The following is a 14,783-nucleotide window of genomic DNA, read 5'->3' on the forward strand; positions in this document are numbered from 1 at the left end:
CAGGATGTGAAAGCAATGGCCTTCTGCTGCTGCTGCTCCCGAGCACCTGGTCTGCTAAGGCATTTGCAATCTCAAATCAAGGAGGATCAAGATTGGTAGCCATAGATCAACTTCTCCTCCATAAATTTGTCCAAGCCCCTTTTAAAGCTATCCAGGTTAGTGGCCATCACCACCTCCTGTGGCAGCATATTCCAAACACCAATCACACGTTGCGTGAAGAAGTGTTTCCTTTTATTAGTCCTAAATAAGTCCTCATGCATTCTCATGAGGATGCAGAGTGGATCTCTGATTCAGCTTCTTGCAGATTTCACAGGAGACAGCAAGGTGGCAGATTTCCCCAGGTATGGGGAATGGGGACTCTTTCATTCCCGGAAGCTCCTTAAGACGAACATCCTATGATAAAGTCATTCCCACTCTACCATGCCAAAAGAAACTATCACATGTTTCAGTGGCATCTGATCTATACCTACCGTTGGTGCTAAGTCATGGCAATGAGAACATCGAGGGGAATAGAAATTAATAAACCACAGTTCTCCAGAATTAACAGCAGCATCTATTGAAAAGGAAGGAACAAAGTTATGTTATGAATGTAGAATAAGATAAAATAATTTTGTCCAATTTTTTAAAAAAGCCAGCTAAGTTAGTTGATATTGATAAGCTGGGATGTGTCCAGAGGAGGGCAACAAAAATGGTAAAAGGTCTGGAATTCATGCCCTATGAAGGCAGACTGAGAGAGCAGAGGCTGTTTTGTCTGGAGAAGAGAAGGCTAAGGAGGGACATGATAGCTCTTTTTAAATATTTGAAGGGATGCCATGCTGAAGAGGGAGCAAGCTTGTTTTCTGCTGCCTCAGAGACTAGGCATGTAGTAATGGATTCAAGGTGCAGGAAAAGAGATTCCACCTAAACATTAGGAAGAACTTCCTGACTGTCAGGGCTATTCGACAGTGGAATTCACTGCCTCGGAGAGTGGTGGAGTCTCCTTCTTTGGAGGCTTTTAAACAGCGGATGGATGAATATATGTCAGGAGTGCTTTGATTGTGTATTACTGCATGGCAGGGGGTTGGACTTGATGGCCCTTGCACTCTCTTCCAACTCTGTGATTCTGTGGCTTTACTCATCCAGTCTCAGTAGCTCATTACTCTTCTTCCCATCCACCAATCCCGCAAGCCAACCTAGTAGACCAGACACTGGTTTACTGAGTTTCCTGTATGTTAAAAGAAACATTGTACTTTACCATACAAATAATTAGAGCTACCAATCTCCAGGTGGTGCTTGGAGATCTCCTCAAACTACAGCTGGTCTCCAAACTGCAGAGAAAAAGTCCTCTGGAGAAAATGGCTGCTTTGGAGGGCAGATTGTACAAAAATGTACACTGCAAAGGTCCCTCTCCTCTTGAAACATCAACCCTCCTGGGCACCACCAGCAAACTTCCAGGAATATCCTGACCCGGAGTTGGCAACCCTACTAACAATGCTGGCTAAGTACTGTTAGTGAAGTCAGCACCTCAAACATGGCAACAACATCCACTATTTCAATTAAAAAGCCATAATAAAAGAGATTCCCAGTTCCATCGATAAACAGGCTAACGGGGCTGGGTTTGCAGTGAAATTAAGGAAATTTGGAAGCATGAAGATACCCTGGTCCTTAAAGCTATAATTTCACAGATCCAGAAACTATCCTAAGGAGTGTAAAGGGAATGCAACTGCCTTCTTAGTTTCTTGTTGCCCAGCAACAGAGACCAGTTCTGCATCCAAACGCCCACATATTTTCATACCGATTTGCTCAAATCGTTGGAATGCGTATGTGTGCATATCTTAAAGCAATTTTATATCGTATTTGAAAATAAGTGGAGAAAAGGAGAGGAGAGAGCCACACCATTATGACACATGCTGTTTTTGACACATGCATTTTGTGGTTTGGTGGAGTGGCAAGACTGGGTTTAAGTCCGTGTTGATGGGTAAAAGAAAATAAAGGGATAGCAAATTAAAATGAATAATCACCCTCTAATACTTCAACAGTGAAACGTTACAGCAGCTGTTCCATTTATTTATTTATTTATTTATTTATTTATTTATTAATTAATTAATTAATTATTCCGATTTTTATACCGCCCTATCCCCGAGGGGCTCTGGGCAGTATTTGTTAGTAGGGTTGCCAACTGGACTATTTGTCTTTGCTATTGTTTGAACATTATTATTTATGCAAGGTCGGATGTGACAGCGTGGACATAAAATGCCAAAGTAGTAACAATACAGCTTTCCACGGGCCAAGTACCAGCAATGGGAGGACCTTTGCTATACATGTGTGTATACTGTTATCTTATCAAGCAAATACTCTGGTCAAGTATGAAAAGGAATGTGCAAACACGATACTAGAACTTAGTATCTTTAAGTTACTTCCCTGGGAGCAAAATTAACATAACACTCCTAATCAGCTCTACTCAGAATCTTACTCAAGTGTATTCAATGGGACCTACTCCCAGGAAAAAGTTCTTAAGATTGCACTGTCAGAAATCGGACTTTTAGAAAGAATCAAAAGACCAGTGCAAGATCACAGTTTCAGTCTAGAACCACCAGCATTTTCTCCAACCAGGAGAAAACTCTCTGACTGAACTATAATAACAGTTCTTTGACTGGAGAACTAGTAAACAGATAACGCTTTGGCTCATTCCGCACATGCAGAATAATGCACTTTCAAACTGCTTTCAGTGCTCTTTGAAGCTGTGCAGAATGGCAAAATCCACTTGCAAACAGTTGTGAAAGTGGTTTGAAAACACATTATTTTGCATGTGTGGAAGAGGCCTTTGTTTCATGGAGCTTTGGCTAGTAGTTTTTGGTTCAGGTTGAAAGAGTTGCTTTGCTGTACACATTTTTATGGTTAAATTGACTTAAAGGCAGCCTGATATTATCTCTAAATACCAAAGGTATACTCAGCTCTGGCTGACATTGTGCAGTGTCTACCTAGCTTGGAAAGCACAAGACTCTACTTTGGAAAACCTTCAAATAAAGTTTAAGACACAAAAGTGTCATCACTTACCAAATTCTCCTCTATCCAGTGTTACAATTTCAGGATCGTCATCATAAATCCCTAGCAAAACAAAACAGCTCAAATCAGCATTCAAACAAATCGACTCCATAAGTAACATTTGAGTCAAATAATTAATTGCTACTTCATGGCATAAGTTTAAGATGAAACATAGCATTATTATTCAGAAACAGCATTGTGTAATGGTTAGAATGTCAGAGCCATAGATAGCCAATTGGCTAGATAGTATTCTCTTCCTTTTGGAGCAGGAAGATCAGAATAACAACAGGAAGATGGACTCCCAAGGGGATATTATAAATTCCCAGGACACATAAAATAAACTCTCTCTCTTGTGGCTTGGGGTCAGAGAGGCACAAACCATGAACCTTTACCATCGTTTTCAATAAGTACCAAGATTAGGATGACAGGATTCTGTGTTTTCTTTGTATCCTTGATCAGCTTGAAGCTTGGACAGAGCATGTATACTCATTTATTTTTATTTCTTAAACCTTCTTGTATTTTGAATGCTCAAAGCTTGATCTTGTTACAACATCATGCCTATTTGGTCGAGCTTTCTAAAGTGTAGTAACTGGGGGGTGCAGTAGATACAGTCACCATCCCTTGAGTGAGACAAAGAATTTGAAATTGTGAAGTTTCACTAGATTGTCTCCATACCAGTGTGCAAGAGTGAAGCGGGAGGTGTGGCAAATAGATGGAGTCTCCAAATGGTTAGACACATTTAGTAAGGTGCTAGATGTGAAACTCCGTCTAACAGGAGATACAGTCAGGAGTTGCTGGTTGAAGTGGTTACTATGCTGTTTGGTTTTGGTACCCCCCCCCCCCCCAGTAAGTGAACGGATGGTGTCACTGAATGCAGACTTGAGACAACTGTGGGACTTTTCTGACCTCCCAGGACCCTGAAGGAACAGGGCTTATGAGTATTTGTCCACATAGATATGTATAGATTGGTAGTTTCAAATTATATCCAGTGGTTACAATCATAGCAGAAAAAAGCAGTACATTTGGGATTTTAAAACGTCGCAGTTGAAAAATAAATTGTCAGCAATTCGTTCTGTCTTTAAATAGGAATTTTTTGGAGTTGGGAGCAGTTTATAGTGTGTGAAAAGTAAACTTAGATTTAAGTTAAGCTTCTGAGATCAGATCTGCAATATTTCATAGCAGCCCCCCCCCCCTTTTAAATCATTAATTATTTTTAGTGCGAAGTAAAGTATCAGCTTGGCTGTTGCACTGAGTATCAGAGAACAACATTCTCACTTCCGTTTCAGGTTTCAACTGCTAAACATTTGATTCAGTTTCTTCTGTACTAAACCACCCCAGAGGAAGTTAGACGGTGGAAAATTTATCTCACACTTTGTTTATCCAGGTGTTCGAGTACTAGAACTTCTAGAGCTTAGTTCCCCAGAAAAGGTGAATTCTGCTCTATTCTCACTGAACAAAAACCCAGCGGCACCTTACAAACTAACCACGAGCTTTTGTACTTTACAGCTCACTTCTTCAGACAGATATGCAATGGAAAAATCATACTGGGAATTCTTCATACTGGGGAGGCAGGGGGTGTATGTGCTGAGGAACAGAGGCAGAGAAGTCAGGTGTGAATTTTGCTATGAATCTTTCGAGTGTAAATGTAAGAATAATAGTAAAGCTACAAAAGTTACATGTGAATCCCATCATACATTAGCAGTTACACATAATGGATGAGAGGTCAGAGGTTCAAACAGATAAGCAAAGTCAGGAAGTAGAAGTGTTCTCATTGGCCAGACAAAATAATCTTGCAGTCAGGTGCTTACCAACTGGCCATCTGTGCACCAAAATATGAAGAAGTAAAGACTAATTTAGAAAATGGTTTCCCAAGGTGAAAAAAGAAATGAATATTAAAAAGATACCAGAACCAAGTCCCAGAGAAGCAATGCTGAAAGCAAACAGCAAGTCATTTAAGCATACTGGAAACAAAGAACATTCTGTTCTTAAAAACTAAAGTAATTAAGAAAGCCAAGTACACATTGAGTACTGTGCTGTTCACTGGTCACAATCCAGCACACCATTAAGAGAACTAAAGCGTGCTGAAACCAGCCATCTCAAGCCATGTTAAACCTTCGCTGTGTTTCCTTGAAGGTCGCATTAATCCTGTACAAGAAAAGCAGGATGTAATAAGTATGTTCCCCTTACAAGGTACAAATGCTCCTCTTACCGAAATCATAGCGATAATAGTGCCAGCTTTCATATCCGCCTCCTTGTTGGTGATCTTCTAGACCTTTCTCACCATATTTATCATACTTCTTTCGCAGATCTTCATCTTTTAACACTTCATACGCTCGGTTTATTTTTAAGAAGTTTTCGTGGGCCACTGGGTCATTCTATAAAAGAGTAAGTCTTCATCAATATGTGAAAATAATGTACCCTACCATTTTAAGAGGCCACCCTCCTATTAAGTTCCCTTGGTTTACATAATTTAGCTCTTCATCACTGGATCCATTCTAAAAAGAAGCCCTCAAACTTAACCCATATTATCTCGGTGACTTCATTATGATGAAGGATGTGTTTGATTATGTATCATTTAGCATCATACATGTGGCTCAGAGTCAGATGCTGGTATTGAAACACAGGATAAAGTTACAAGTTTTGTAGAACACAGCAAGCCTGGACAAATTGTGATATATCAACTGAATGCAAGCCATCTGCCATTTTGAATGTTCCATCATGCTGCCAGTAAAGCACTAGTTTCTTTTGCCTGTCTGGGTGTCTCAAACACCAGTCGGGCAGCAACAGAAAACTGGCAGCTGCATTCCACATTGTGCATCCAAAATTATATGCTCTGAAGATATTGATTACTACAGAGCTTCTGATATGGACAGGGCAAGGCCCTGTCCACAGAGCAAAAGTTCTGACCGGTTACAAAAATAACCATCCAAAAGATGGTGTTCAGAGATTTATTGTTTTCATTCAATTCTGCGCAGAAGAGGGAACTCTCCTCTGTTTGCAACAGGGAGGAGGTTCAAGGGGCTGTTGCTTGCGTAACATAATTTATACCCTCTTACAAACATCCCTCCTTGTCTTCTGACCATTGGCTAGATTTGGAATACGTACACATTGCCATTTGAATCTCCACTCCTCTCCAAAGCCCACCTTGCTTTCCACAATTGGGCGTGTATTCTTTATGTCATCTTGCCCCGTTCAGAGATGTTGGTTGCTATATCAACCCAGTTTTACTTCGCCCTTATCTGTGTTTTTCTGTACGCTTAAGAAAAGGAATGTTTGCAAAAGGGGGCAGAAGTGATGGAAACGATGCATATGAAATGTAGCAAGTACGTGACCCAGTGGATCTCAAATCCTTTTGAAGAACCACTTCTAAACTAGGCCTTGACCATTTTTGTTGTTTTACGAGCCACCCTGAATATTTACTAGCCTTACTTTTTAGCCTTCAGGTTTTTACAGTTTAATGGCCATACTGTTAAATTATTCCTACCACAAAATATAATCCTAAACTCTTAAGTTTCTTATGTTTAAGCTATAACAAAAGTGTTGTATCATATAAATAAGGACAGGATAACCCTGGTTGTCATCATAATAAAATACTTATCTTCATACTTTTATATTTGTACAAATTTGCATTTCTTTGTCCTACTGAGAATCACCAACAGGCACTTACAGTAAATGACTGCAGAAAATACTAGGTACCACACTGGAATTTTTAGGTGCCATTGCACCCTGGCCTGAGATTTGTTGAGCCCTGTTCTAAACTTGCTGCTAGTCTGGGGGACTTGCTTGCTAAGTTACTCCATAGTATTTTTGCCTTCACCAGTGTAAAAATGCCGGAATCCATATCAGTCAAACACCGAACAAATTTATACCACTATAGAACATTTCTGAGTCAAGGACTATATTTTATGGCCATTTCACATATTATACAGAGACAAAACCAGATTTGTCACTGAGATACCTCTTCCAGCTAACCCTATTCCTTCTCCTCCTTGTTTAAAAAAATATATGGGAGACAACAGTGACCGTCTTTTGCCCTGCAACTACCATGTTCCCAAACATATTTTTTTGGGAAGGCAGAGAACCTCCTTTTTTCACCACTGGAAAAGCTGGTTGGATCCAACCTTACATTATCCCTATATGTTGATACCCCACAGTCTGCTTTATCTGCAACACTTCCATCTTTGCAGAAACTATTTTAGGGTTTTCTGGGTTTTATGGCCGTGTTCCAGTAGCATTTTCTCCTGACGTTTCGCCTACATCTGTGGCTGGCATCTAACCCTAACCATACAACCCAGAAAACCCACAACACCCTAGTGATTCTGGCCGTGAAAGCCTTTGACAATACAGGAAACTATTTTCTCAGCAAGGGAGCCCACCTGATTCTTATCAGGATGCAACTTCAATGCCAACTTCTTGAAAGCCTGCCTTATTTCTCTGCTCGTTGCTGCTCTAGATATTCCAAGTAAACTGTAGTAGTCTTGATCGGAGCAAACAGAGGTAATTAGACACAGTAAAATAAAAAAGAAGAAGATTCTTTTAGCATCTTTGATACGCTTTTCTTTGGTTATGAAATGCTCCATTATGAGTGTTTCAGTAAAGCAAATATGTATCTGAAGAGCCTCTTTGCAGGATTTTTCACAGTCATAATCTACTGATGTTCAGCTATTTCTCAAAGAAACACCACCTGTAAAGGAAAAAAAGAAGACTTCAGATTATTTATATGTAACACGATAAATGTGTTCTCAGAGATAAATATTAGCTGTTACACTGAAAGCAACAAAAATCAGAATTCACTAAGCTTTAATTTCCCGTCATCAGTTTAGTGTAAATAATTATCCCTTCCCGCTGCAAATGGGCTTTTCTTTTCTACCCAGGAGAACGGAGTCTTGTATCATGCCTGCCTTCACACAGTAATTTATTACATTTTTACCCCGCCTTTTTCTGAAAGACTCAATGAATGAATATAGGATTCCTCCAGTGACATTTCACTGGCTAGCAAAGAAGCGGTCTGTCAATTCTTGGATGTAGCTATCAGATGAAGAATTTTGTCCTGCATTTCAGCTGTGAACAGTGCCCCTTTTTGTGCCAAATGCTTTCGGTAAAAAAATAACATTGGTGTAAAGTGTCGATTAAATTTGCTGTGCCAGCAAGTACGTTTGGGATGTGGTTACCAGCTATTCAAACACCCCATCAGTTGACATGGTACATCTATGACACTGCAAGTAGATATACAAGCCCAGGAATTGAATCAAGGCCTTGCCATCTACAGGAAAAGAATGTGTGCATGTATTCAGACATGTATTCTGCAGGGGGAAAAATCCCATCAAGGGTTGTTTCCCCACTTACCGTCTGCTGCGCGCTACTCTCCCCAAGTAGCACAGGGTCCCGCGGCACTCCCCACTACAGAGGCGACAACACAGCCGCCCTGGCAGCTGCTGCTCTCCAGCCCCCCCCCTCAGCCCAGCGTCATTCCTGGTGCTCCCTCAAAGCGGCGCCTTTTGATGACCCCCCGCAGAGTCTTGTGAGAGTGCGTGGGGCTCGGGGCCTTCCAGAATGGCCAGCTAGCAATAGCAACATAACAAAGGGTGGTCGAGGTAAGTGGGGAAACGACCTAAGTCACTGAGACTTATTTCCCAATAAACTTGCAGCATACTAGTTTACCTTAAGTAGGTCTGCCCTTTAAAAAAACCCTCCTTTCAAACGTTGACTTCAGTCAGATACTTTCATACATTTACTTGTACACAAACAACAGTAATATATGCATGGTTTGTCTTGGCACACCCTGCCCACCATTGTCAAGGAAAAGAATGGTAAGATGGTAAGTACTGGCAGAGGAGTTAAACATTAACACAGTTTGTGCATATCTGCATCTTCCAAGACACCTTGCTTTAGAAGAGGTATACGGATGCAGTGATGAGAACCTTAGAAAATGGGGAAAGATGTGGAACAACGCAGACTGGGGCAGGAGGCAAGGGAAGTAGTCAATAACTGGGTTAGGAAGTAACAGCACGTGAATAAGATAGTTAATCATAACATGCATAGAACGACTTTCTAACTATATGTATTAGTTGCATATAGGGCTGCCAACCCTGAGCTGGGAAATGGTACTTTCACGCGCATGGCTTCGCACTACTCTCTAAAGTAGTCGGGGTCCAGCACACTCCCACTTCAGGGGCGTGAGAATGCAACCACCCTGGCGGCTGCCTCTCGCTTCCCCTCGGCAGCGTAATTCCTTAAACCTTTTTTCAAGTGGCGTCTTTTGATGACCCGCGCACGGAAGCGAGTGGGAATCCGGTGGCATGGGAATTCTTGTGGCGCTGGGGTGCGGCGCAGCAACCCTCCGACAAGGGTAAGTGGGGAAAGGGCCCTGAGTTTTGGCGGTGATGCCAGAGTCAGCGGGGGTACAATACCATAGAGTGGACTCTGATCTCTGTAACTTTCAGGATATTTCCAGGCCCCATTGGGAGGCTGGCAACTCTGCAAAACTATTTGTGCCTAAGGCTCATTCCACACATGCAGAATAATGCACTTTCAAATTGCTTTCAGTGCTCTTTGAAGCTGTGCGGAATGGCAAAATCCACTTTCAAACAGTTGTGAAAGTGGTTTGAAAAGGCATTATTTTGCGTGTGCGGAAGGGGCCTATGCCTGGAGGAAAACTACCTGCAACAATGCAGCTGACAAAAACAGTACTTTGTTCCTTTGATCCACAGATGGGCATTCTAGAACCTTATCCTTTTAGTAAAGAATCTCCTACACATTACTAAAAGGAGGCCCCAAAGTACACCCACTTAACACTTAGCAATATCCTTTATGTACACAGCAATACACCAGGGATATAAAAACAACCACTAACTAGTTTTACATTTTCCAAAGCTATAGAACAGCACATCTCCGTGACAAAGGAGCACAGACAAGAGACCTGGGTGAAATGGGACTGCAGGAAGGCGCTGTTTAGGGTGGGAGGGGAAGGGAAAATAAAGCAACTGGGGGGAAAGATGCAGAATAGGGGACCAGGCAAGTGCCACAAACACTGAAGTGAGAAGAAATAACAAGAGCTGGAGGAGCAGAGCAGTATTTTAAAACTGCATGTAGCACAGAGCAGGAGGATTAGGGAGGGGATGCAGAGATGGTTTGGTTACAGAATCATGTTTGCTAGAGGTGCCAAAAAAAGTGACATAACTATACAGCGTTTCAGATGTCGAACCTAAGGTGCCATTTAAGCAACCTTTCTATTAAAAACAAACAAACCTCCGAAATTCAACCAGAATCACTCCAGTGTGAGATCTGAGACTTTCAGAGGGGCGCAGAGAGTGGAGCCCAGAACAGATTCCCTTCCTTTTAACAAGAAGGGAGGCATAAAGGAAGGAAACTGCTGAGCTCACAACGGAACAAGGCGGACTGAGAAGCCTTATAGATGGGAACGAGGAGGCTGGGCTGGAACAGAGAAGGAGAACGGAGCAGCCTGTATCCATTGCGGGTGCAGAGAGGTGCAAGGCGCAGGCGGCGCAAAGACGCAACCAGCAAAGCGCGCCCGCCAAGCTCTCCGTTTCCTCCCCAGGCCGTTCCGGCTGAAGCCACGAGGGAGCAACCGGCGGCCTCTTACCCGGTGGCGGCGTGCGGGGCTCCCTCCCGCCGGCGGCCCCAGAGCCGGCTCGGCTGCAGGAGGAGGAGGAGGAGGAGGAGGAGGGAGGGCAGCGCTGCCTGGAGCCAACTGGGAGTGGCAGCTTGAGGGGAAGGCGCAGGATCCCGGAGTGGGAACAGGAGGCGGCAGGCAGGGGCTGCGGGAAACAGCCAAGACAGCGTGGCCGCCACTCCCGCCGCCCAGTCGCCATGAGGGAACTCTCCGACAGGCCAGCCGGCTGGGTGGGAGCCTCCTGCTTGCCACTGTCGATTCATCAGCGCAGGGGCGTCCCTTGGCAGACTCCAAGGCGCACCGCGCCAGACGGTCCCCGTGGGTTTTGCAGGGGGGAAGGAGACGCGCCGAGAGGGGCAGCTTTGGAGACGGGGAGGAATGTCTATTGATGCGCATTGCTGTGGTGGTGGTGAATGTGGCCAAGGGATAATGCTGAAAGGGGTTGTTGTAGACGGTGGATTCATTGTTTTCCCTGCTAGAGGCTTCAGCCTGCCTGTAAACATCACTTGGGAAATCCACTTTGGTTTCAGTGAGTTCAGTTTGGAAAAATTGAGGTATTCTTCGGAGGGGCATCCCACTGGTCCTGGGCTGTCCTTTCCATCTTCCTCTCAATAGTCTGTATATGTTTATAGGCCATGGGAGAGATGGGAGTTTATGTCTCTCTCTCTCTGGCATGCACATGGATTAGCCATGATTTACTAGATCGGGGTCACAGCCTGCCGCTCTCCAGATGTTCATGGACTACCAAATCCCATCCCATGCCCCTCACCAGCGTAATTATTACATGCTGGCAGGGGCTGATGGGAATTGTAGTCCATGAACATCTGACGAGCTGCAGGTTGCAGACCCCTGTACTAGATAAAATCTGTCAAGTTTGAGGGGTATAAGACAGATGGAGGATGCTGGGGGGTTTATTTGTCAGCTTTGCTCTTGTTCATCCCAGTTTCCTCCTCATCACGTTCTTCCCCCTGAAGTGCAGCTGATGGGGTTGCTGGATTTTCAATTTGAAGTCCTCATCCCAGAACTTCAGAATTAGGCTTTGCAGAGGGAATTTGATATGAAGAACAGCTTCTGTCTGAGGTGAGAGAAATTGCTCAGGGTTTGTCCCAAGAACTTTAGGAATGTGGTTTCAAAAAAGATTAGCTAGATACCTGTGGGAGAGGTTCCTCAATGGCTTAGCCATGGTGACTATACAGAACCTCCATATGCAGTCAATCTGAATACCAGTGTTGAGTGGCCACATCAGGAAGGCCTCAGTCTGTATGTTAGGTCTCAAACCTTGAATCAATAAACAAACTCTGTATTGTTGATCATCAGCGTTTATTGGAAGGCATCGAAGCACCCAGCTTGTTAAAGCCAGTTCTGCCGAATCTGGTTTTTGCTATGCCCTTTATGCTAAAGTTGATCCCCCCTCCCGTATTCCCAAAGAATGTGAGAAAGTGTTATTTTGGAGCTTAGATGCCCCAAGGTCAACGATAGATAGAACTAAAACCACCTGGCCTCCTGTTTCCCATGGGACCAGAAAGTGTCAGGGATAAGCCTAGTTATCTACTCAGCATGTGAAACCATAAAATAAAGATCAAGGAAAGAATGTCCCATTACAGCAGTGGTAACATATAGCAGGCTGGTTACATATATCTTGTAGTGATTACATTGAAGTAGGAATGCATCTCAATCAACTAGATGCAATCACTGTGCATATATTTTGTAACCATTACATTGAGCTAGGCATGCATCTCGACCAACTAGGTGCAATCCTATGCCCTATTTGTAGACCCTCCAGGACAACTGTTTAGAAGCTGCATGAATCAGGATACTGGACTAAGTGGGCCACTGGTGAGATCTGGCAGGGCTCTTATTGTTTTTGATGGTTGATGTGATGGCAACAGTGGGTTAATCTTCCATGGGCTTTTTCATAAACTTTAAGCTACGTTGCCCCAGGAAGATGCTTAGGAAGAGCCACCGGATCTTCTGTGGTTTCCCATCTTGCTTTGGTTAGAAGTTGTTCTTAACCAACTTTAAAGCAACTGAGGCATCTCTGCAGTCAGGTGGCATTTTACTTCAGAAGAAGGTAAACTTCCACAGGTGATATGAGATCATTTCCATCCAGCTACCATAAACCAGCCAGAACAACCTTTCACTTGCACAAAGCTTGAAATACATGCAATTACTTCATAGTTTTATTTAGCAGTGGAATTTTGATTAAACTAAAAACAAGCAGAAAATTAGAAAATTTTCTGAACATTTCCATGATTTTCTTTTTGCTTAACACAGCTGGAAAATTAATTTACTTGAGACACCAAGGTAATAATAACTAAATAGGCTGGGTCTGCCCTTAACAGTAAACTTGCTAGGCCAGGTCTACCTTGAACTCCAGCCCTGACCTAAACAAACTAAGAAGGAAAAAAACCACACCTGCCACCTCCAGTTCTGCTGATACTTGGTGCGGTGGAGGACTAGAATTCCCCCTCACAGAGAAAAATTCTGATTGGGGAAAGTACTAAAGTAGAGCTGGCATGGTGTAGGAGTTAAGAGCAGGTGGATTCTAATCTGGAGAACCAGGTTTGATTCTCCGCTCCTCCACCTGAGTGGCAGAGGCTTATCTGGTGAACCAGATGTGTTTCCGCACTCCTACATTCCTGCTGGGTGACCTTGGGCTAGTCACAGTTCTTCGGAACTCTCTCAGTCCCACCTGCCTCACAAGGTGCCTGTTGTGGGGAGAGGAAGGGAAAGGAGCTTGTAAGCCACCTTGAGTCTCCTTACAGGAGAGAAAAGGGGGGGAATGTAAATCCAAAATCTTCTTCCACTTCTGCCCTTTCCCTGGTTATCACTAGCTGATAGTTCTTGGAGAGGAGGCTGCCATTATAACATCCCCAAACATACTGTGGCGCTTTTCCCTGAAAGATAAAGGACAGACTTTTGCTTAGGATGCCAATGGAGGCTGGTCTAAACCAGTTCCTGGTAAGATTAGCTATTAAACCTGTATGGCGAAGAGCAGTGGGCTCTAATCTGGAGAATCGGGTTGTTTTCCCTTCTGCTCCATGTAAAGCCTTCAGCTAGTCACAGTTCTCTCAGAACTCTCTCAGCCCCACCTACCTCACAAGGTGTCTGTTGTGGGGAGAGGAAGGGAAGGAGTTTATAAGCCATTTTGAGACTCCTTATGGTTGAGAAAACAAAGTATAAAAACCAACTCTTTTTCTTAAAAAGCCAGCCTCCCTTGTTCTGCGTTGATGAATTTGAGTCTCAAGTTTTGATCATGCCAAAGCAGGGGTGGCCAAACTCTTAACATAAGACCCACATAGAAGAAACTTCTATGTACACTCCCACACACGCCAGCTGGGTGACCTTGGGCTAGTCACAGCTTCTCGGAGCTCTCTCAGCCCCACCTACCTCACAGGGTGTTTGTTGTGAGGGGGGGAAGGGCAAGGAGATTGTAAGCCCCTTTGAGTCTCCTACAGGAGAGAAAGGGGGGATATAAATCCAAACTCTTCTTCTTCTTCAGATGTTTAATAGCCACAAGACATAAGCATCGCACACAGACACATTTTTATGGTTACATGCACATTTTGTTGCAGAATATAATGTGCACAATACCATGAAACTCTGAAAACATTAAAGATTTTTAATAAGGTGTTTAGTGGATTCTCGCAGAGCTTTATGCACTCAGCTATACAGGACTATTAAAATAGACTGTTAAATATACCAACCATTCTGTATTACTCTGTTGACGGACCAAAATTAAAGCAATATATTTTTATTTCTCTTTTCTAAGCCATATACAGAAAAATGTGCCTCCAAGCAGCTGTCAGAACTGCCAGAAATGTATGCATTAAGGGCAAGCTGGATTTATATGCTTATAAGGTTGAAAGGTGTAGAAATTGTTGTAGTAACAGAAAACATAAGAGTATTTCAGCAGATGCCTGGATTTAGCTCTTGCCCACTGTCTCCCAAGTGGACTTAGGAGGTGCATAGGGGAGCATGCACTCAGCTCTCACTTGCTACCTCCCATACCCAAATACGGACTCGGGAGGGGATGGGGCAGCCATCAGAACTGAGTTCAGATGTCATCTCTGCTGACACTTGAATTCAGCTCTCTCCCGCTGCTTCCAAAAACTGGCTAGAAAAA

General features: G+C 43.3%; 1 protein-coding gene across 2 annotated transcripts in view; it reads right to left on the reverse strand.

Annotated features, from left to right (window-relative positions):
- DNAJC10 (DnaJ heat shock protein family (Hsp40) member C10) overlaps positions 1-10,783 on the reverse strand; it is a 38,958-nt gene extending 28,175 nt beyond the window's left edge. The window contains exons 1-5 of one of the 2 annotated variants that reach the window (XM_048485508.1): positions 10,628-10,783; positions 7,401-7,708; positions 5,234-5,399; positions 3,037-3,087; positions 471-553 (exon numbers count right to left, since the gene is read on the reverse strand). In XM_048485508.1, coding sequence (XP_048341465.1) covers positions 471-553; positions 3,037-3,087; positions 5,234-5,399; positions 7,401-7,604 — 504 coding nt within the window. In that variant the 5' untranslated portion in view covers positions 7,605-7,708; positions 10,628-10,783. Of the gene's footprint in view, positions 1-470; positions 554-3,036; positions 3,088-5,233; positions 5,400-7,400; positions 7,709-10,272; positions 10,366-10,627 lie in introns of those variants that run through there. The other variant, XM_048485509.1, reaches the window with a different exon arrangement.
- Positions 10,784-14,783: the final 4,000 nt, after the last annotated feature.

Source organism: Sphaerodactylus townsendi, linkage group LG02, assembly GCF_021028975.2.
Source record: "Sphaerodactylus townsendi isolate TG3544 linkage group LG02, MPM_Stown_v2.3, whole genome shotgun sequence".
Taxonomy (NCBI): Eukaryota; Metazoa; Chordata; class Lepidosauria; order Squamata; family Sphaerodactylidae; genus Sphaerodactylus; species Sphaerodactylus townsendi.